Source organism: Notechis scutatus, chromosome 12 (assembly GCF_049901735.1).
Source record: "Notechis scutatus isolate UNSWTSFEM ecotype Mainland chromosome 12, rNotScu1.2, whole genome shotgun sequence".
Taxonomy (NCBI): domain Eukaryota; kingdom Metazoa; phylum Chordata; class Lepidosauria; order Squamata; family Elapidae; genus Notechis; species Notechis scutatus.
This window is the reverse complement of record NC_142020.1, coordinates 10,538,125-10,560,761: the sequence shown is the minus strand read 5'-3', so window position 1 is coordinate 10,560,761 and position 22,637 is coordinate 10,538,125. Positions and strand designations below refer to the sequence as shown.

General features: G+C 45.1%; 2 protein-coding genes across 3 annotated transcripts; one reads left to right on the top strand and one right to left on the bottom strand.

Moving 5' to 3' along the window:
• Positions 1-293: 293 nt before the first annotated feature.
• Positions 294-22,147, bottom strand: ERCC4 (ERCC excision repair 4, endonuclease catalytic subunit). Of its 2 annotated transcripts, none has more exons than XM_087973349.1 (11): positions 21,924-22,147; positions 18,062-18,242; positions 16,361-16,556; positions 15,206-15,413; positions 13,704-13,884; positions 12,326-12,454; positions 11,298-11,441; positions 9,173-9,764; positions 7,261-7,353; positions 4,283-4,395; positions 294-3,841 (listed from the first exon to the last, which is right to left on the bottom strand). In XM_087973349.1, exons 1-11 carry the CDS (start codon positions 22,101-22,103, stop codon positions 3,108-3,110), a joined length of 2,751 nt encoding a protein of 916 aa, XP_087829475.1. In that variant the 5' UTR covers positions 22,104-22,147; the 3' UTR covers positions 294-3,107. The 2 variants fall into 2 exon arrangements, with proteins under 2 accessions (XP_087829475.1, XP_026538254.2); XM_026682469.2 differs by having other exon boundaries at positions 11,331-11,441; positions 21,924-22,146.
• Positions 19,365-20,146, top strand: LOC148129651 (uncharacterized). Its single transcript, XM_087942334.1, has one exon. The coding sequence runs from the start codon at positions 19,365-19,367 to the stop codon at positions 20,130-20,132; it is 768 nt and encodes a 255-aa protein (XP_087798460.1). The 3' UTR covers positions 20,133-20,146.
• Positions 22,148-22,637: the final 490 nt, after the last annotated feature.

Sequence of the window (22,637 nt, the reverse complement as noted above, 5' to 3'; positions counted from 1 at the left end):
TGGTCAGGATAGGATACAAATCTGCATACAAATCGAAGAATTTGAATTCAAATGTATGGCCTGAGAATGCCCTTTGGAAGATGGGTTTTAATCAGGCTAATATTTGGTGATAAAAGCATCAGACTAGAAACCTGGGAGTTCCAGACCCATAAAAGGCCAATTGGGGTGACTTTGGGCCAGTCCATCTCTTTCATTCAACCTACCTCACATGGTTGTTGTTGTGGAGAAAATAGGAGGAAGGAAGGAGGTATGTTTACCTCCTCGAGTTATTTCTAAATGGAGCAGAAATTAACTTCTTTCCGATAGTGAAATTTCTTTTAATGCAAGTACAAAAACAGTTTTAATCACAAAGATTCTAATATTTGTCAGACACTTGAAAATGGTAGATATCCCAATTCATTACAGAATCATATAAAAATCCAAATTCTTTTAGTAATGACTCATCCTATCCACAGCAGACTAATACTTGAACCCCAGATTTGCATTTTTGTGATTTCTACAAAAAAAAAAAAACCAAACGCCTCCCACCGCAGAGTGAAATATTCGCTAATAAAATCTTCCATCTGCCTTATCATCCAGATTAAAAACACACATTGATTGGGCTCATGGGCAATTTTTAGTCCCTTTACATACTGCACTGTCTAATTAATAACAAAGAAGTATGGCCACTCTTGTTTATTTTTATTTATTTACAGTCCCCCCCCCCAGAGTTGTAATAGAAAAGCCATTCCTATTCAGCTTCCAAAAAAAAAAAAAAACCACCACAAAATGACCGGCATAGTACTTCTGCCTCCACAGAGAGGTTGGGTAGTAGGAAAAATGAGGGAAATCATTGTGCCTATTTTATAGAAGGCCATTTCTACCTGAAGTGCAATAAAAAGACAAAGCTCTTTCAGTCTAAAAGAATTCTTTGTTTAAAGGCTGTGTTGCTCATATCCGATTTATAGATAAATAACTTTAAAAGGGTGAGCAGGATCTCGATCTCTCCTGATACTCCCTACTAGCAAGGAGTCTGGGCAATTATCTGGACATGTATAAAAAAACTTCTCCCCTTAATGATGACCAGGACTTATTTTTCTATTTCAATTTGAGTAATTATGTCTAGTCATACCTTAACGCTGTTTCTCAACTTTGATGGCAGCTTTAAGATGGATGGAGTTCAACTCTCAGAATTCTTAACAATGCCATGGTTGAGAAACATGGCGTAGACATATCTGTATACATCACACAAATAACTGAATTCATTTTTAGCAATGCATTCAGGGGAATCCATTTGGATCTACTCCCCCAAGCAATTCCTGCCAGCAATTTCTCTCCTCTCGGAAATTCATCTGTTTTACCATCTCAAGCTGATTAAACATAAATGGAAAGCATGAATTAGAATTCTTATATTTGGCTAGCAGACATGATAAGAAGTTGATAAGTATGCTAAGATCCTGTAAAGATCAAGAATTAGAGCCTCAACTTTTCATGGCATACATGTGAAATTAAAATAAATCTGCATACATTTGCCTGGAATAAAAATAGTTGCAGTGCAAAGAAAGGCAACACAGTATTAAATTCATAAATAAGTCCAGGCACCATCTTAAAATACACTTACTTTCTCTTGCATGACAGCTCATAAAATACCTTTTCTAAGATAGAAAATTTCCCTTTATGGTTTCTATAAACAGGAATATGGAATGGAATAGTATTAAAAAAAATCTGATCAATAAGGCTATGCTGTATTTCATGGATTAAAACTTTGGATCAATTTGCGTAATTGATTCAATATTTTTTTAAAGCACTGTTATACACTGGAGGCTCACAATAGCTGCCCGCAGCCATGAAGAGATTATAGGCAATCCAAATCAGTAGCAATGCATAAAAAGACCAAAATATTTGCAATTTGCCTGTTTTTTTTTTATCCAAAACATCAATTAAACAAAAATGAAACCTACTTCTGTCAGAGCTGTTTTAACTAATAAAGGGCACTTGTGATATCCTGGGTAGCCATTAGGTTTTGACCGACTTCGAAGTCCTTTAAGTCAATATTTATAAAATGCACATTTATGTTAAAAAAGAAACAAACTTGGATGAATCCCCCCAAAAGGAGCAGGAGCTGAAATCTACTTATAGATCCTCCTCCCACCTCTTTTCAAACAAATGTGGACTGCGAAACACAGCTATTTCTTTTAACAGTAATCCTAGGGCTGTTCCGTGTTATGTAACTTCCAAAGTTAAGCAAGGGGAGAAAAAAACTGAAAAAAGTGAAGCGTGACCAAAAAGTCTGACAACAAAAAAAGAGAGAGAGAGAGAGAGATTAGGAATGAATTTACTATAGATATTAGGCCCAAAATTACCCACTCGTTTTAGGACACTTCCTCTAAAACAGGAGTATGCAACGATGGCTACTTTACGACCTGTAGACTTCAACTCCCAGAATTCTGGGAATTGATGAACATAGGTCAGGAATTCTGGGAATTGATGAACATAGGTCAGGAATTCTGGGAATTGATGAACATAGGTCAGGAATTCTGGGAATTGATGAACATAGATCAGGAATTCTGGGAATTGATGTCCACCAGTCAGGAATTCTGGGAGTTGATGTCCATGGATCAGGAATTCTGGGAGTTGATGTCCATGGATCAGGAATTCTGGGAGTTGATGTCCACAGGTCATACAGTGGCCATGATTGTACACCATTGCTTCAAAGCTTGTAAAGGAACCAGGGGAAAAAATGTCCAACGTGGCATCTGGAAGAGAGGCGTGTTAAAATTTGCAAAATGGCAGACAACATACCTTGCAGATTTTCATACACACACACACCTGTAGGCCCCTTTATCCAATGCTTCCTGGAACCAGGCACCATTCAGAACCCACCTTCTGCAAAAGCCTGTGGCCAAATCACAGCTCCTCATCTTAAAAATAAACTTGGGGGTAGACAGCTTGGCGTACCCAAGAAAAACCTGGTGAAGGAACTTGGTGATATCTGGGCATGTTTGGCAGATCAGAAAAGGACACCTGGACAGCCAAATACCTTTGTCTCCCCTGTAAAACGGGCCCAACTTAAAAGAGACGGTATGCACAGCTTACTCCGACGTTCCCATCCTCATCGCGACGCACCGTCACCTCTTTGTTTTCCCTTGAGAAACGGCCTCCGTCAACGGCAGATGGATGAACTCGTGGAGCTGCTTGGCATTGGCAGCGTTGCCCAGAAGTTCGGCCAACTTCTCCTGGGAAAGAGCGGTCAGTTCCGCGATGCTCTCGACATGATTCATGACGGCTTGGCAGTTTTTGGAATTGATCCCAGGCATTTTGAGCAGGAAGTCTTGAGGGCCGGGGTTGTACCTGTCCCGTTCTGGGAGGGTATCGGAATCGGCCGTGATGGCCAAAGCTGCCGTGGCGTCAGGCTGAGGCCTGTTCTGCTTCAGCTCTTCGAAGACCTCGGCCGTGGCGTGCGGAGATGGGCACCACAGGAGCCGGAGGCGTGGGAAGTGAAGGGTCAGCAGGGCGAGCTTGGAGATCACGTCGTTGCTGGAGATCTCTTGGTGGAGGGAAGCCCGGGGGGTGAGAGAAAAAGGTTTGCTGGCATCGAACTCAATGAGCAGAACAGGCCGTTTATAATAGCGAGACATGGAGACACACTGAGAGTACAGCCTGCCGCTGTTGAGGGAGCCGATGAGGTCGCTGGTGCTCTTGCGCTCCACGCAGATGTCCGGGGTGAGGATGTAGTCCCCGACTTCTAACGTCACGGGCTCGATGTCGATGCCCCGCCGATGAATCAAGGAGGGAAGCTCGCTGCGGAATTCACGCATGTCCACCACGATGCTGTGCTGCACCACCTTCTGGTGTTGGCCACCTAAGGGAAGCAGCGTGAGACCGTGAGGACATTTCACCCTGATGAACGAACAGGGAGCCAAGCCCTAGCCTGGGTGCCAACGGATTGCCTCGTGGCAGGATGGGAAGCGGCGGTGAATTAGCCTTGCATCCTAAGGCATCCTAGCTTAGGAGTCAGGATGGAAAGAGTTAAGGACGAAGATACTCCAAAGATGAAAAGCCAAACTGTAGGTAGTGAGATAACAGGTAATCAGAATGGAAGGGACCTTGTAGGTTATCTAGTCCAACCCCCTTGCCCAAGCACCCGTGATGGCAAACTGATGGCACGTGTGCCAGAAGTGGCAACGCAGAGGCATTTCTGCCGGCACATGAGAAGTTGCCTGGAAGAGCCCCCCACCCCACCAAAAAAGGACAGAGACTGAGACAGGGTCTTATAAAGAGTGGCAGAGAGCCCAAAACAGACCTGCTTTGCGAGTATCGATCGAAACAGTGGCTGCCGTGGAATCTCTGGCTAAATCCAAGTTGGTTTCGTCTCGCCCTTCTCTTTCTTCTGGAATTACCATGCCGGCCTTCTCTCTGAAAGGAAGAAGAGAAAAAGGATTAATGAACTTTCAAGCACTAAAACTGTCCAGTTTGATTATTTGGGGGGGGGGAGAGAGAATCCACTCCAGAGCCATCAACATGTTTTAATTCTTGAGTTAGTGATAAGACAGGCAGCTATAGAAATGTTTTAATGCATAAATAAATAAAATTCCTCCCATGGCCACAAGGCATGGCCACTGAGCGCTCTGCCTGGAGATGATGGACGGTGTCATTGTCTATCACAGGGGTCTCCAACCTTGGCAACTTTAAGACTTGTGGCTGAGGAACTCTGGGAGTTGAAGTCCACAAATCTTAAAGTTGCCAAGATTGGTGACCCCTGATCTATCACACTGTCTCTGACTGGGGAAGGTCCGGCTTGTAACTCACCACTAGCTGGGAAACACACGAGGATGAATGGAAATATTTCGAATTTACTAACTTCTATTTCTGCAGGGCAGAAATTGCGGCGATTAAATATAGGCAGTCCCTGACTTACAGCCATTCGTGTAGTGACTGTTCGAAGCACAGAGCACTGAAAAAAGTGACAGGACTTTTTTTTTCATGCTTACGGTCATTGCAGCTTCCCATGATCACCTGATCAAAATTCAGATGCTTGGCAACTGGCTTGTATTTATGACCGCTCCCCGAGTCATATTATCCCATTTTGCGTCCTTCTGAAAAAGAAAGTCAATGGGAAAGCGCTCTCTTGCTCCCTCCATCTTTCTCTCTCCCCCTCCATCCTTCTCTCTCCCTTCTTCCTTCTCTCTCTCTCTCTCCAAGCTATCCATCCATTTATCCATCCATCTACCAGTATCATCTATCTATCTATCTATCTATCTATCTATCTATCTATCCATTATTCCTCTATCTATCCATCCCTCTATCCCTCCATCCATCCCTGTATCTATCCATCCCTCAATCCCTCCACCCTTCCATCCATCCATATATCTCCATCCCTCTATCTATCCATCCCTCTATCCATCCATCCCTGTATCCATTCATCTATCCCTCCATCTCTCTGCTATCTATCATCTATCTATCTATCATCTATCTATCTATCTATCTATCTATCTATCTATCTATCTATCTATCTATCTATCTATCTATCTATCTATCTATCTATCTATCCACACCTCCATCTATCCATCCCTCTATCCATCTATCCATCCCTGTATCCATTCATCTATCCCTCCATCTCTCTGCTATCTCTCTCTCTCTCTCTATCCATCTATCCCTCCATCCATCCCTATCTATCCATCCCCCTCCTTCCCTCCCTCTATCTAATTTATTTGCCATCCATCTCTTATCCAATGACTCGTCCTCTTTTTCCATTAGAGCGCTGGATTAAAACTGGAAAGGCTCAGATCCCTTTGGATGCCTTTCCACCATTTACCATTCTCTCCACCCGCCATGCACAGAGAGAGAGAGAGAGAGAGAGATCGACCATACACCACTTCATCACCAAAGAAAAAATACGAATGCCTGCCTGCCGCCTACGGCTGCCGCCAATAAAGGGATGGGAGAGAATGCACAAAGACTCCCTCTGCCTGCTTTCTCTAACCTGTTATATAATCCATGGCCCATCCTCTCCATCCTTTTACATAACTTTGCTACCTTGGAAACATGGAAAGGGGAAGAGGATGAGATGGGTTGCATAGCAACAGAAAGCTCCAGCAGTCTTCCAAAGGGGTAGAAGTCTTTCTGGGGAGTTCTCGCAGACAATTGCGTTGATAGGAGCTGGCATTATAACTTGGCCAATTTTAGAGAAGGCGGTGGAAAAATTACTCATCCTTTGCGGTAGACCAGTTTAGGAAACTATACTGATTGTGTTGAACCTCAAGAGTTTGGGGAGTTTGACTGTGGAGGTGGCTGCTAGATTGACAGCACACTCCAATGTCCCGCCCCTGCTTGCTGCTCCCAATTTGCCCATTTTGGTGGTTGTTGTTTTTTTACTAATCATATTTTCTTTTTCATTTTACTCCCATGTTCTTTAAACTTTGGAATTAGAATTCAGAATTGGAATACAACAGAGCTGGAAGGGACCTCGGAGGCCTTCTAGTCCAGCCCCTTGCTCAAGCAGGAGGTTCTATATTTCCCTTTTATTTCTTCATCGGTTTAAGGTTGTGAGATGCCTAAAGTTTCGTCCCTCTTTACGAACTTTCTTAGAGAGAGGAGAGGGCCCTGATTCCCTTCATTAGCCACAGCTGTGAAGACAGTTGATAAGGCATGCTGGGAGCAAACATGACTTTATCCTGTGTTGTTGTGGCTTATCTTGTGTTCCTGGCGTCTTCCCAACTGTATGAGTTTTGCCGTGCCTTCAAGCCTGAAATTCTTGCTCCTGCCCTGCCAAACTAATTGCTTCAGTTTGGCTTGTTTATACTTTAAGTTACAGTTTGCGTGTACCTTGTTTTGGACTTAATTCTCTGCAGCCAAAGGCTGTTCCTGGGAGAGTTTTTCTCCAGCCAGAAGGTAACCTGGACATTGGGGGCAAAGTTGGAAATAAAGAGATTCTTATTGCTTATCTGACTGTGTTGCCTTTGTGCCACGCCCCGGGTCATCACAATGGGGTTGCTGCAAAGGTAATTCTGAAAAATGGACCCAAGTGACTTTTTTCAGTGCCGTTGTAACTTTGAACAGTCACTAAATGAAGTGTTCTAAGTTGAGGACTACCTGTACTGTGTTGAATCTTTGGGGCAAATTGTCCCGTTTTACTCTGGAGGGTTGTGGTCTCTAGGGACTTGTGATAAACTGAAGCCACACCACCATTCGACACTGCTCAAACTGCACCACAGCTGATTGTTGCTGACACAACACAAAGTATTAATGGTTACTAAAGGCAAAACCCAGGAGGCCTTTTACCGAATGAGTTTTTCAAAAGCTTCCTTCTCTTTCCTTAGGGTGGTAAGGTAGCGCTGTTCTTCTGTCGACCCTCCATAGATCAGGAAATAAACCCTGCAAGACAAGACAGAAAAACCTTTTCAAGTCCAAAAGGCGCTGGCTGGATGGCAAACCCACCCCATCCCGGCTTGCCAAGTAAGCCACGATGGCTGGGCACATTCGTAACAGCTAACCCATTAATCGCATCTTATGTATCACAGCAGCAGAGTCTACTAAATGATCATCGGGTGAATGAGAATCCAGCTAATTTGTATCCCAGTGCTTCCCTGAATATCAAAATAAATAAAACATAAAATATGGCCTCCATAGCACCTTCCCAATTCTACGCAGGTGTGTCATAATCTCCTTGTCTTGGGCCAGTCCTGGATTCTCTGCCTTTAAGCAACGAGATTTTCCGCTTTAATAAGAATTAAGATGAAGAATCTCCTAATTAATTAGAATTAAACCTTGTGATTCATCCTGTAGAAAGGAGAGGCTCTGATCAGATTTCACAACCTACATGTCCTTCCTCGTTATAAGACCCTGGATAAATACTGCAAAATGACCGCAGGCACGTATTCATTTCTCCAGGCCAAATCCAGTTGGGTTTATTATTATTTTTTTAAAAAAAGAAAGAAATGGCATTATTTCCATAAATAGAAGACAACATTTGTTGCTCAGAGTTGGAACTGTGGCACTCTCTAAGCTCGGTTATTTTCTTGCAGACGTTTCATGACCCGACTGGGTAACATCGTCAGAGCTACAGGGAGTGGAGTTTGCTCTCTGTTTATACAGTGGTTTGCCTTGGTGGGAATGTCCTCAGTGGCTTCTTCATTAAGCGGTTCATTACAGCAGGGATCCCCAACCTTTTCGACGCCGCGGCCCGGTTCCGGCGTCAGCTGGGCGCTGCGGCCCGGTTCCGGCGTCAGCTGGCGCCGCCATCTTTTGACGAAAAATCACTTCCGGTGACATCATCGAGCGATTTTCGTCAAAAATGCGGCGCCAGCTTTCTGGTGAGCTTTTTCGGTAGAAATGGCTTTCTACCCGGAAAAGCTCACCAAGCTGGCGCCGCCATCTTTTTGACGAAAAATTGCTTTTTTACCAAAAAGATGGCGGCGCCCAGCAACCAGTGGCCCGGTAAGGCTTGTTCCGCGGTTCGGTACCGGTCCGCGGACCGGCGGTTGGGGACCCCTGCATTACAGCATTGTTAGTGCTCTTAATCCCACTAATTGGGTAATGGAATGCCTGCAAGAAAACAAGGGAAGTTCAGAGTCTGTAGATTTCTCAGCCATCAAAGTCATATAGGAAAGCCATGACCTGGAGCAGGGGTCTCCAACCTTGGCCACTTTAAGCCTGGAGGACTTCAACTCCTAGAATTCCCCAGCCAGCTGGCTGGGGAATTCTGGGAGTTGAAGTCCTCCAGGCTTAAAGTGGCCAAGGTTGGAGACCCCTGACCTGGAGGACTGAGAATCTCTACAGACTTTTAGCTACACAATTTGGGATGAACACCCTTGGAATGGCGTGGGAGTAGGAATGGATTTCCAGAGAGAACGAAACTGCAGACTAGGGGAACCAGGAGCCCTAATTCAGGTGACTCTGAGGACACAGGAAAAACCTCCAAGTGGCCTCAAGGACCTTCTAAAAGGATGCAAATGACCAGCTGTCTGCAGGGAATATAAATCCTTCCACTCCCCACCATCCAGTCAGAGCCAAAGAAGCTTCTCGGATGAGAAGCGAAACGTCTTCAAAGGAAAAAAGCAAGAAAGCTCAGTTGCCTCCTTTAAAAAAAAAAAAAAAAGCACCTTTGGGACAAGCAAGCTCAGAGACCACCAAAGTCCTCACATTTTTTTTGTCCTAGTCAGCCTGCCATTGCTCCCCTTCCAAGCCAAGTTACCTCAACGGCTTCCCGGCTCTGCTCGCCTTGTAAACTTCCAGCTGGCGAACAAAACTCAGCTCTGCGTCGTACAAGACGACGTATCTGGGCTCCACCTCCTGCAAGACGGACGTGAGGGCGTAGGGATCCCCGCAGCCCTTTAAAGGATGGATGACCATCAGCGGCTCCTTTAGGATCCCGTAATAGGCATCGGAGGAGGACAGCTTGAGTGGGAGATCTTCCGACCTTTCCCCATTGCTCTCCTGGCTGCTGTGGAGGCCCTCAGAATCTTCTCCTTCTTCTTCTTTTCCTTCAACCTTGATATTTTCCTGCTCCTCTCTGTTCAACATCTGCGTCAAGGTTAACTCGGCCTTTTTCTTCCTGCTTTTTGGTTTGGAGAGTTCTGGCTTGGCCCGTTTGGCTGGCGGTTCTCGGCCGCTCTTGTCATGGGCCTTGGCCTCTCTCCGGTTCTTTGGGCCGGGGGCGCTCGCTTCCTTGTCCGACCCAAAGGTTCTGTTGTAGAGCCTGGTTAAATAGGCTTCGGCCCCGAGGGTGATGTATTCCTTGAGCTGAGCGCAGGTGCGGTCGTCGCTGGCACAAACCAGCACTCGCCCTGCAGACAAAGGAGAGTTTTCCACGCTTACAGCTTGAAAGCAATCCCACCTTTTCCCTCCTACCGCTGCTCCTCGAGGGACAACCAGAAGTGGGTTGTGCCTGACTTTATGACGCTGCGGTTGATAAGTGAATCACGCAGTCGTTAAGCAAATCCAGCTCTCTTGACTTTGCTGGTTGGAAGATGGCTGGGGGGGGGGGGAAGATCACAAAAGATGACCATGGGATCCATTGTACGTGCCAGTTGCCAAGCACCTGAATTTTGACCGGGTGGGCTGGGAGGAGGCTGCAACAGTCACAAGTGCAAGGACCAGTTGTACGTCCCTCTTTTTTCAGTACCATTGTAATTTTGAATGGACACTAAAGGAATGGTTGTAAGTCGAGGACCATCTGTATTTTTAACAGAAAAAATAAGCGTGGAATCTTTACAAAATAATGCAGCTGTCCTCACTCCCTAATCAAAGTGATACTGTTTTGGGATTCAGACAGCCTGGAACACACGTTTTGTATCGGAAGTTCAATGCGGAGATTTCAGGATGGAATGAAGGGGTTATCTATCTATCCTTCCTTCCTTTCCTTCCCCTCCCTTTCTCCTGTTCCTTCCTTCTTCCCCCCTTCCTTCCTTCCCTTCCCCTCCCTTTCTCCTGTTCCTTCCTTCTTCCCCCTTCCTTCCTTCCCTTCCTTCCCTTCCTCCCTTCCCCTCCCCTTCCTTTCTCCTGTTCCTTACTTCTTCCTCCCTCCCTTCCTTCCCTTCCCCTCCCTTTCTCCTGTTCCTTCCTTCTTCCCCCTTCCTTCCCTTCCTTTCCTTCCTCCCTTCCCCTCCCCTTCCTTTCTCCTGTTCCTTCCTTCTTCCTCCCTCCCTTCCTTCCCTTCCCTCCCTTTCTCCTGTTCCTTCCTTCTTCCCCCCTTCCTTCCTTCCCTTCCTTTCCTTCCTCCCTTCCCCTCCCCTTCCTTTCTCCTGTTCCTTACTTCTTCCTCCCTCCCTTCCTTCCCTTCCCTTCCCCTCCCTTTCTCCTGTTCCTTCCTTCTTCCCCCTTCCTTCCTTCCTTCCCTTCCTTTCCTTCCTCCCTTCCCTTCCCCTCCCTTTCTCCTGTTACTTCCTTCTTCCCCCTTCCTTCCTTCCCTTCCCCTCCCTTTCTCCTGTTCCTTCCTTCTTCCCTCCTTCCCCTCCCTCCTTCCTTCCTCCCTCCCTCCCTGAAAAATCTCCCCCTTTACACAGCTCCAAAGCTACTTTATGTTTTACGACTTCAACCAATTTATGATTTTGACAATGCTAATAATGGTCCAGGCTGCCTCAGGAGATGGTATCTTTCTTTTAACTTGAGGCTGGACCTTAGGAATGGAAGCCTCGACCAGATGGCTTTAGAGCTGTTTTCATATAGGATTCCCAGATTATTTTACAGTATCACACCAAAGCATCTTTACATGGAGCCTCTGTTTGCTGGGGGCAACAGAGTCCTTTCAGATGTGGCGTCTGCTTCAAATTTCAAAATAAACAGGGCAGATGCTCCAATGATGTTTCTCGCTGTCTCACCCTCTCCATCCTTGCCTGGAGGTACGGCCTCACCTGGTCCACCCAGGGCTTCGCTGTTGGCGTTCTCCTCTTCAATCTCCTTCAGCACTTCTCCCAGAGCTTCCCACTTGGGACTGCTTTCCAGGACCAATTCCCGCTTCTGTTCTGGAACACAGGTGATGCATCAGGTTTATCTACGTGCAGCATTGGCCCAACATCAAATCTTTTTAATTTTCTGGCCGGAAACTTGTACAGGAGCACCAGAACAATTTTGGAATAATCCTAAAAATCCTTTGAGAGCAGTGTGCCCTTTATCCTCAGATTCCCCCCCCCCCCAAAAAAAAACCCTATACAGGTAATAACAACCACAATTGAGCCCAATATTTATGTTGCTAAGTGAGAAATTTGTTAAGTGAGTTTTGCCCCATTTCACTATCTTCCTTACCATGTTTGTTAAGTGAATCACTGCACTTGTTAAGCTAGATGTCAACTCATAAAATATTAAAATATGGTCTTTTTAGAGTTGCCAATAGAAAGGGAAGGGGGAGCAGTACGGCAGATTGCAAACCGAAAGTGCATTCCATCAATGTTTTCAAAGATAGTCTCTAGGTGACTGAAGTTTCTTCCGCACAAAATTCTAACTGGAAAGCATGATTGATAACTCTGGGCTATGGATGTGTCCCATTGGAGAATATGAATTACGATACACCCAGGGGGTGGGAGGAAAACCAGGGTCAAGGGTGACAATGAATGATGTGTCTCAGAGTCGGCTACACCCAGGCAGTGCCGGACATGTTAACTCCCAATAAATCCTTTGGAAGTTTTGGAAGTTTGGCTCAAGACTCATGATTTAAATGGGGGCAACTGCCAGAATCCTGACAGCTAGCTGACTCTAAGGCACATCATTCATTGTCAACCCGCTTGTTAAGTGAATCTGGCCTCGCCACTGACTTTGCTGGTTGTTCTACAATGGTCACTAAATGAACTGCTGTAAGTCAAGAACTACCTGTACAGCTTAGGCTACATCGGTGAAGAAGGGCGTGCTATACCTTTGGCTTCTTTGACATCTGTTTTCTCTGAGCCTTTTTTTTTCTTACTCGCGTTATCCTCTGGCAGGCGATAAACTCTGCTCCGGGCATTCAGGAACATCGATGTACTGGAATCGAGAAAAAGCCAACCTAGGAGAGGAATACAAAGATAAGAGAGATAAACATTAAATATAAACCTGGCCAGTGATGTTCAAAGGAAGACGACCCATTTTGTTCTTTAGCAATGCAGGTGTTTGGAGCCGTTACAGATAATCCTCATCTCACTACCGCAGTGGAGCCTATCGGTTGTGATCATTGAGAGGTGATGGTTGCAACTTGGAGGTCTTCTTACGACCAATTTGATTTTACCACCTTTTTCTGTGGTGTCCGTTAAGCAAATCGCCATGGCCGTTAAGCGAATCCACAATCATTACGTAAACCCATTGTTTGCTATGGGGCATTTTTGTCAAAAACCCGCCAGTTTGCAGGAAAAGCATCACAAATTGTGGTCATGTGATCTTGGAACGCTGAAAACAGGGGCCGGTTGCCAAAAGGATGAAAGGATCTTAATCCTATTTATATCGACCCTTCAAGTTTTGCATTGGAAGCAAGATTTTATAAATCCAACAAATTGGCATAAAAAGTATGTAAAGACTAGAATAACAGAGTTGGAAGGGACCTTGGAGGTCTTCTAGTCCAACCCCCTGCCTAGGCAGGAAACCCTACACCACTTCAGACAAATGGTTGTCCAACCTCTTTTTAAAAGCTTCCAGTGTGGAGCATTTACAACTTCTGGAAGCAAGTGGTTCCACGGATTAATTGTTCTAACTGTCAGGAAATTTCTCCTTAGTTCTAAGTTGCTTCTTTACAATTAACAAAGTGTGCCTTTTAGTGTCTATTAACGTTTAGTACCTTAATAAATATCCCTATCACAAACAGATAATAATATAAACCAGGAAATTCACCCCGAGTCCTATCATGCGAAGGACTATCACAAAATTGATACGTCAACAAAACGAGGGATTTCAAAATAAAAGCTCAAAGGATAAGCCAATTCTTTTTTCCCCCCGCCAACATACTAGTTTGAGGCAGGCATATGTGCCATGATCCTTCCCACGTGTGATAAATGTCCTGAAATACCCCAGCTTCCAGATCCTTAGCTTTCTCTCCTTCCCTTCCTGGCGACCAAGAGCTCCTTATATAATGACTAAGGCATCTGATGCAAACGGTACATGTTTTCCAGCAGCAGCCGTTAAGTGGGAGGCTGAATATATCTCGTGTCCTCCAGCCTTCTGGAGGGATGGGAACATTCGGGAACATTGGTGCGCATGTGTTTGTCGTTGTGCTTCTAATTAAAACTTGTCGCTTTTCATCGGGGTGTGAACCGAGCCATGCCTACCTGAATTCTGACCAAAAGCTTTTTCCGACACTTTGAGGGATTCTAAAAGGTGAAGGAAAGTGACGCAGTCGTACTGAGTCAAGTACTGTAGCAACGTGCGGAGGATCTTCAAATCTTGGACCAGAGATTTGGTCTTGGATCCAAGCTGGTGCCAAAGAGGATCTAAATAGTGGCGGATTGTCTGGAAATAACAGCATTGGGAATCAGCGTTAGTGCGTGAGGCAGTGATCTATGCTTGATTCAAACCAGCTGATCTCTTAACAGATTTAACAATAGCAATAGCCCTTAGACTTATATAACGCTTCACAATACTTTACAGCCCTCTCTGAGCTGTTTGCAGAGTCACCATACTGCTTCCCAACAGTCTGGCTCCTCATTTTACCGACCTCGGAAGGATGGAAGGCTGAGTCAACCTTGAGCCGGTCAGGATCGAACTGCTGGCAGTCAGCAGAGTTAGCCTGCAATACTGACTTCTAATGCAATTTTTAGTATTTAGAGCCTGCAAACCTTTAAAAAGAACCAAGTCATAGGTTTCTTTCCATTCTTTAATGTTGCCCATTCACAGCCACACCTGTATTATATATATATATCCCCTCCTCCCCCCCAAAAAAATTCTGAATCCAACGATGTTATGATCCTGGCACACAACCTTCAAATAAAAGAACATTTATTTCATTGTTAACGAGCTTACAATAAGCAAGCCAGAGATTTAGAGACCTCATAAAACGTTCTTTTATGTGAAAACACAGTTCAAGTATTAACAGATGTCAGCCCCTCCGTTACCAAAAAGAAAAAAAAAAAAAAAAGACAGACTATGTTCCCTAAACTAAACACAGCTGGAAAGAAAGGAGAAAAGTTCGACTGGAGAGTTCTGACTAGGTGCTGCTGATGCTCATGACATTTCCCAAACATAAAATTATTATTATTATTATTATTATTTTTAAAAAAAGCCAGAGCGGAATTCCTTCCAAAAGAAGCAGATGTACAATCTGAGGAGGCTTTTGCTAAATTAAGGGAAGGAAAACTGCCGTTAACGAATGTTAAGATGGACAGCTTCTTCGGATAGCCAACAATCAACAGAAACTTCACTATTTTTTTTTCCTCCTTATAACTTAGCATTCCCTCCTCTGAGCTGGGATTCTGCCCCGGAATAGCCTTCAAATGCCCGAGCTGAGCTTGAGAAGCTGAAGGCTGTTTCATCTTCATTTCAGCTCCGCAGACCATTATCTCCTCATTACTGGATGACCATTTCCTCCCGACCAGTTTCAACCACAACGAAGTGCAACTTAGATCTTGCAAATGCAGCTTGAGTAACCAGCCCAGAAATTCCACCGAATCAGAGGGAACGTGAGTCCGACTTTAGACCTAGCCCAGGTTTGAAAGCGGTACATTTTGATTAGAAGAAAGACACGTTACTACTCTCGAGACTTAGGATGCCACGAATCGATACAATCCCACAGGGCAAGAGAAGGGCGCACCCGACTTCGCCAAAGGAGAGGTACCTTCTCGAACGCCGTGCCGATGGCATTTTCTAAGGAGAGATCCTCCACTTCCAGAGCAGGGTTGCACTGCTTCAGTTCTTTCAGACACGCGTTCAGGATGTCCAGGATGGAGCTCTGGATGGCACGCATGGCTGGCGTCATAGTGATGTGGATTTCCACCACTTCGGGCTTGTGTCGCTCTAAAAAAGAGTGCACCACCGCGTGAAACCTGGGGAAGAGAGAGGCAGGAAAAAGGAAGTCAGCAAGGAGCTGGACAAATCAACACCTCCCCCATCCTGGTTCCTAGCTGGTTCCCAAGCAGTTTATCTAAGTCAGGGGTGTCCAACCTTGGCAACTTTAAGACTTGTGGACTTCAACACAAGCTTTGCTGGCTGAGGAATTCTGGGAGTTGAAGTCCACAAGTCTTAAAGTTGCCAAGGTTGGACACCCCTGATCTAAGTCCTCAGACTGGAAAGATCTTTTCAGGTTGTTTTTTAAAAACAACATTTCACTCCTCATTCAAGAGGCTTTGTGGTGGCCCGTCGGCCGCTGACCCCTCCAGCAGCCAAATCAGAGGAGGAGGAGGAGGTGGTGTGAGAGTCAGGACCAGCATTGGGAAAACCTGGGAGCTCCAAGGAGGAAGAGGGAGTGGAGCTGTCAGAGAGAGAGACAGAGGCGGAGCCTGGGCTGCCCGTCAGAGTCAACAGCCCCCAGGCCTGGAGGTGGCTAATGAGGAAGAGGAGGAGAAGCTGGGTCCCGTGCCTGAGATGCGAATGCACAGAAGGCAGAGGAGAGGAGAGCAGTGGAAATCTATGGGCCGGTCCTTGGGACCGAAGAGCCACCGCTACTAGCAAAGCCCCACCCTAGCTCTGGGGATAAAAGGCAGGTGCGGCACAGACCTATTTATCTTCTAGGCCGTGAGAGAGAAACTTTTGCTGGTGTTGCTGGCGCTCCTAATAGAGGAATCATTAATTGAACTACAGAGGGTTTGTCGTATTTGGGGAGCTGGGTCAGAACAGGCTTCTTCAGTTCTGGGTGAGAAACGAAATGTTTTCAGAGAAAAAAAAAAAAAACCCAAGGAATTCCAGTTGCCTTTTGGAAAACCACCTTGGGGACAACCATGACCAAGATGACTGAGAACCTCCCTAGATCCTTCCCACCCTTAAGCCGCCTTACCTCGGCCAGAGATACAGCTTCCTCACGAAAAGGTTTCGCATGACTCTTTCCACGTGACAAAAGCCGGTGCTGAAAGCCAGCGCGTTATCGGTGAAGGCTTTGACAAAACCTTGCTTGTTCTTCTGGCGATAAAGCCGCAAGATAAAAGCTTCTTGGCAAGACTCGATGATTCTGTGGGCTTTGTACACCAGGATTCCTGGAGGAATAACAAGAATAAATTGGAAGCAGAGGGTGCTGGTGAGGAGTCCAGGACAAAGCACACGAAGAGGACGTGAAGTCTTTCAAGGCAGGTCAAGAACTTGAAAGGTTCCGCTGATGAGACAGCCTGAAACGTTTTAACTATCCTCTGGCACCTTCTCCACAGAGACAAGAACGGAGGCTTTTAATTCCTCCTTCAGGACAATGGTGGCCTGGTTCAAAATCGGCTCAAGGGATTCAAACGAGAACCGGAAGTACTCCCTGATCTTAGAAGAATTATTCCAATGAAATACCAAAGCTTTATGGGACCCATCTACTCAGAAATATGACCCATGGAATACAGCAGGGTTCACTCTCAGATAAAAGCTCATAGGGTTAAGGAGCAACCACTTATGATCCAATCGGAATCTCCAGGAAGCCACAAGCTGCACGTAAAAGCAATAGTTGGTGGCCCTGTTTCTTTTCCTGAAGGTGCCTTTAAACAGCTGGGTTTCTCCCTCAATAACAGACAAATCTAAAATCAAGGGATCCTAGAGATTTCCAGGACTGAACACAACCACTTTTGTCCTAATGCTACAAATCAGCCACAAATGCCGTTACTATTCTGTGACATTTTTATCCCAACCTTTCCCCTAAACTGGTCAGTGGTCTTATAACCTGTTCCAGAGATGGTATTCAGCCAGTTCTGACAGGTTCTGGAGAACCGGTAACAGACATTTTGAGTAGTTCGGAGAACCGGCAAATTCCACCTCTGATTGGTCCCGCCCCTATCTATTCTCCGCCTCCCATTGAGTCCCAGCTGATTGGCTGGGTCTTCTTTTGTTGCCCTGCACAGGAGAACGGAGCTGGAAAGCAGGTTAGTGGGGTGGGGAGGGAAGGGGGATTTTGCAGTACCCTTCCCCTCCCACGGCCACCCAGCTACGCCCACCCAGTCACACCCACAGAACCAGTAGTAAAAAATTTTGAATCCCACCACTGCCCTATTCCCCATCTCCAGTTTTAGCCGTTGGCTTTATAGTCTTTTTCCCAACCTTGGCTACTTGAAGACAGGCGGACTTCAACTCCCAGAATTCCCCAGCCAACGTAGTAAACGTTACATATGCTGGCTGGGAAACTCTGGGAGTTGGAATCGGCGCATCATAATGTTGCAGAGGTTGGGAAACCCTGGCTTAGAGAGACAAAGTGACGAGTTCAAGATTATCCTGCAAACCTCATGATCTAATTCCAGCAATCTCTCTAACTAAACCACACAGGTTTTTCCGGGCAGAAAAGAATGTCCTGAGCACGCCTCCATGACTAATTAGTAGCTTACGCTGCGTTTTGGATAGAGCTTCTCCCATACTGACCTCTAGTGGGAATGATCCTATAAAACAAAGAGCATTATTTGAAATTTCCCTACATGTGAACCGGGAGGAACAATGGCCCTGCATTTTTCAGTCTAGACTCAAAACTATGCCTAGCATGCCGAAAAGCAGGAATGACACCCAGTTGTAAACTTCTTACCAGTGATAAGATCTGCAGGAATCCTGTCAGTCAGAAAATCCACCACCAGAATTCGGCTAGTGGCAAAAATAACCCCTCCCTGGCTGTAGACCTCATAACGGCCACTGCTGGCAATTTCATTTGTAACTCGCCGAGGAAGATAAGCAACGTTTTCGGTCTTTAACTGGTCAATGAAATATTCCTGACAAAGGAAAAATGATTCAGAGTAAAGAGGAAGATAAGCAACAGTTTACGGTCTTTCAATTATTTTAAAATTGTTTTTTTTTTTTTATTTCTGCAAACCTTAGGCTTCCCAAATTCATCGTCAACTATTAAGCCTAAGTGGGGGGGTTTGGCTACATCAGAACTGGTTTCAGTAAATGAGTTTTCCCGGAAAAGGCCAGTAACATGTAACATTTTATGTCTCCTGTTAACTAATGATATTCAAATGCCTACCGATAGTACAAATCAGGAATAACACCTTTATTTAATTTAATGGGCTCCATTACTTGACAAATATTTTATAGCATTGCAATCTAAGGATGTTTATAAAGGAGCAATTCAGATTTATAATGTGATGATCTATGAACGCCTGCTTAGAAGTAAAGTGCATTTTTTCAGTGGGATTGCTTTTCTTATATGTTCCTAGAACTACGTCCAGATATGTATGTATGTATGTATGTATGTATGTATGTATGTATGTATGTATGTAGACAGACAGACAAGATAGATAGATAGATAGATAGATAGATAGATAGATAGATAGATAGATAGATAGATAGATGATGGATGGATGGATGGATAGATGGATGGATGGATAGATAGATAGATAGATGGATGATAGATGGATGGATAGATAGATAGATTAGATGATAAGATAAGATAAGATAAGATAAGATAAGATAAGATAAGATAAGATAAGATAAGATAAGATAAGATAAGATAAGATAAGATAAGATAAGATAAGATAAGATAAGATAAGATAAGATAGATGGATGTCCCTCCATTTCTGGATAGTCTCTCAGCCCAACCCACCAGGATATGTTCATTGCCTTGAGTTATTTATAAATAATAATAAAAGACAGGATGTAAATAAATCTCTCATTTTCTGCCAGAACACCCTCACACAAATGATGTTACAAGGCTTGACTGTCACAGGATATGAAAGTTTGGGTGGAGAGTTTTCTGCTACACCACATTTGAGTAAAGTCTTTCACAGACAGGACCTTCATCCACAGAAGGTCTATACCAGCGCTCTTGAAACTCGGTGACTTTGGGTCAATCCCCAGGAGACGGTGAGTTCTAGCCCCACCTTAGGCGGTGGATGAACGATGGATGGATGGGGAGCAACAGGTTAAAACTAAACCCTTGCAAGGCCGAGTGGCTCTGGGTTTGGGGTTCGTTGGCTCAGGGAGAATTGCTACCTTTGGTCTTGGATGGGGTGTCACTACCCCAAACAGACCCTGTACATAATCTAGGGGTTTTCCTGGACTCACAATTCCTTCTCAAAGAGCAGGTGGCGTTTGCAGCCAGGAGGGCCTTTGTGCAACTGCGGGTTGTGCACCAGTTACGCCCTTTCCTGGACCAACAATCCCCACTCACAGTCACTCGTGCCTTAGTTGCTTCCCACCTTGACTATTGCAATGGGATCTACATGGGGCTGCCCTTGAAGAGCATCCGGAAGCTCCAGTTGGTGCAAAATGCAGCAGTCCGCATGATTTTGTGCAGACCCCGGTGTGCACATGTATCGCCTCTCCTGCGGGAACTGCCTTGGTTCTGGGTGCAATTCAAGGTGCTGGTTGTCACCTTTAAAGCTCTTCATGGTTTGGGACCAGGTGATCATCTCTTGCCAGTCACATCTACCCAACCCATTAGAACGGGGAGGCAGGGAATCCTGCAAGGGAGATACACCTGGTGGGACCCAGAAGAAGGGCCTCCTCCGTGGTGGCTCCCTTTCTCTAGAACATCATCCCCCCCAGAGATTAGAACACACACACCCCTAATACTTTTCCAGAAGGGGCTGAAGACCTGGTTCTGCCAGCGGGCCTGGGGAACCCAGAGAGGGATGGAGCCCATCAAATGGCTTGTGTGATCTGCTGTTGCCTGGGCAGGATGGGTGGGTGGGAGTTGGGGGATGATTTTGTTCTATTGTATTTTATCAGTTTATTTGATTCTTTTTATTAGTTTTTATTGTTTTAAATGTGGTTTTACATTCTGTAAGCTGCCTTGAGTCGCCATGGCAGAATAGGTGGCAATATAAGTTCAATAAATAAATTAAAATAAATAAATGAAGAAGGCTGGGTAACTTTGGGCCAGTCAGCAGGAGACGGTGAGTTCTAGTCCTGCCTTCACACACTGTATAACAGCATGGTATGCTGGTCTAACAGCCGCGGACAGGAAGGCGCTATAGAGAGTGATCAATTCTGCACAAGAAGCCATCAATTGCTCTCTCAACACCACTGGATGACATCGCCCAGGTCTCGCTGTTTCAGCAGAGTACGGAAGATACACAGGGATGATTCACACCGAGGCCAGTGTTTCTTTTCGCTTCTACCATCGGGCAGAAGACATCGAAGCATAGCCATCCAGACAAACAGGTTTAAACACACCCACGGGCTGTCAGACTCTTAATCAGATATGGAAAGGTGTGACTAGTCTTTCCCTCCCAATTACTTGTATAGGGATTATTCTCTATGCCATTTATGTAGTTTTGTATTTTCTGTTATGGATTGCACCAGAGAGGCTAAACCAATTTCGTTGTATATATGATGTACAATGGCAATAAAGACTATACTATACTATAACTATACTATTCTATACTATAGTATACCAATACCAACATCACACCTATACCATATCATACTTATACAATACTAATACTATAATCATTCCTATACTACACTATACCTATATTATACCTATATTATACTACACCTATATCTATACAATACTAATACTAATATAATACTAAACCATACCATACCTATACTATACTATACCTATATTATACTATACCTATACAATACTGATACTAATACAATACTAATACTAAACTATACCATACCTATACTATACCTATACAATGCTATACCTATACAATGCTATACCTATACCATACCATACCTATGCTATACCTGTACCTATACTATACTGTAACTATACTATAACTATACTACATCATTACTATAACTGTACTATGCTATACTATACGATACCAATACCATACCTATACCATACCATACTTATACTATACCTATGCCTATACTATACAATACTAATACTATACCATATCATACCTATACTATACGATACCTATATTATACCTATATTGTACTGTAACTATACTATATCTGCACAATACTAATACTAATGCAATACTAAACCATACCATACCTATACTATACTTATACTATACCTATATTATACTATACCTATACTATACCTATACAATACTAATACTAATACAATACTAATACTAAACTATACCATACCTATACTATACCTATACAATACTAATACTATACCTATACCATATCTATGCTATACCTGTACCAAAACTATACTGTAACTATACTATAACTATACTACATCATTACTATACTAAGCCACGGAAGCCAATTGGGCGACTTCCCCTCTCTCTCTCTCTCTCTCTCTCTCTCTCTCGGCCCAGCCTACCTCACAGGGTTGTTGTGGTGGGGAAATAAAGAGCACTGGATCCTCTGCTTGGACTTGTCCCAAAACCCAGGCGGGGCCTCACTCTGCCCTCCCTCCCTCCCTGACCCGACTAGGCTTCTTCAGGCCAGGCCGCGTCCTCCAGGAGCGCGGCGTTAACCTGGTTGAGAGCGTCCCGTGGGAACGCGGCCGGGCTGAGGGTCGCCCCTACCTCCTCCGCGGGGCTGGTGTTCAGCACCAGGACCAGCCGGGTGGGCTCGCAGTAGAGGCGAAGGAAGCGCAGGAGCAGCCGGTCGACGCCCAACCCGCGGGCGCAGATGACCAGCCCGTCCTGGTGGAAAAGATCCAGGAAGATCTGCGTTTCGTGCTCCAGAGGCGGCCCGGCCGCCATGGCTACCGGCTGTCACTGGCAGCCTCTGTGCGCACGCGCAGGGAGAACCACGGAGCGGGCGAAGTAGAGCGACGCGCGGAGACTTTCCTGGGGCGCTCCTTTCAGGCCGGAAGCTCGTTCTTCTATTGATGCGGAGCGGGAGCGGGGAGAGAGAGAGAGAGAGAGAGAGAGAGAAAAAAAGAACAAGGCACCTGGAGCGGCTCTCGTCGATTACAGCTACAGACAGCGCTGCTGCCATCTAGCGGTCGGCAGGTTGATTGTTTCAGGATTTATTGCAATTTGAAAACACCGTTCTAGAGGGCTTATAGCAAGTATGGAACATCAGAATACAGTTTTAAAAAGTATCCAACACAAGAAGCCATATCGCGATTAAAACAGCAGAAGAAAAGGGGTAGTTTGGATGGCCAGGACTTCTGCCTCCTCCTCCACTACGCATCCAGGATCCAATGTTGCAATTATATCTCCATAGAAGAGGGGAAAAGGGAAAGGAAAATAGGAAAGGGGAAGAGGAGGGGAGGGGAGAAGAAGGAAAGG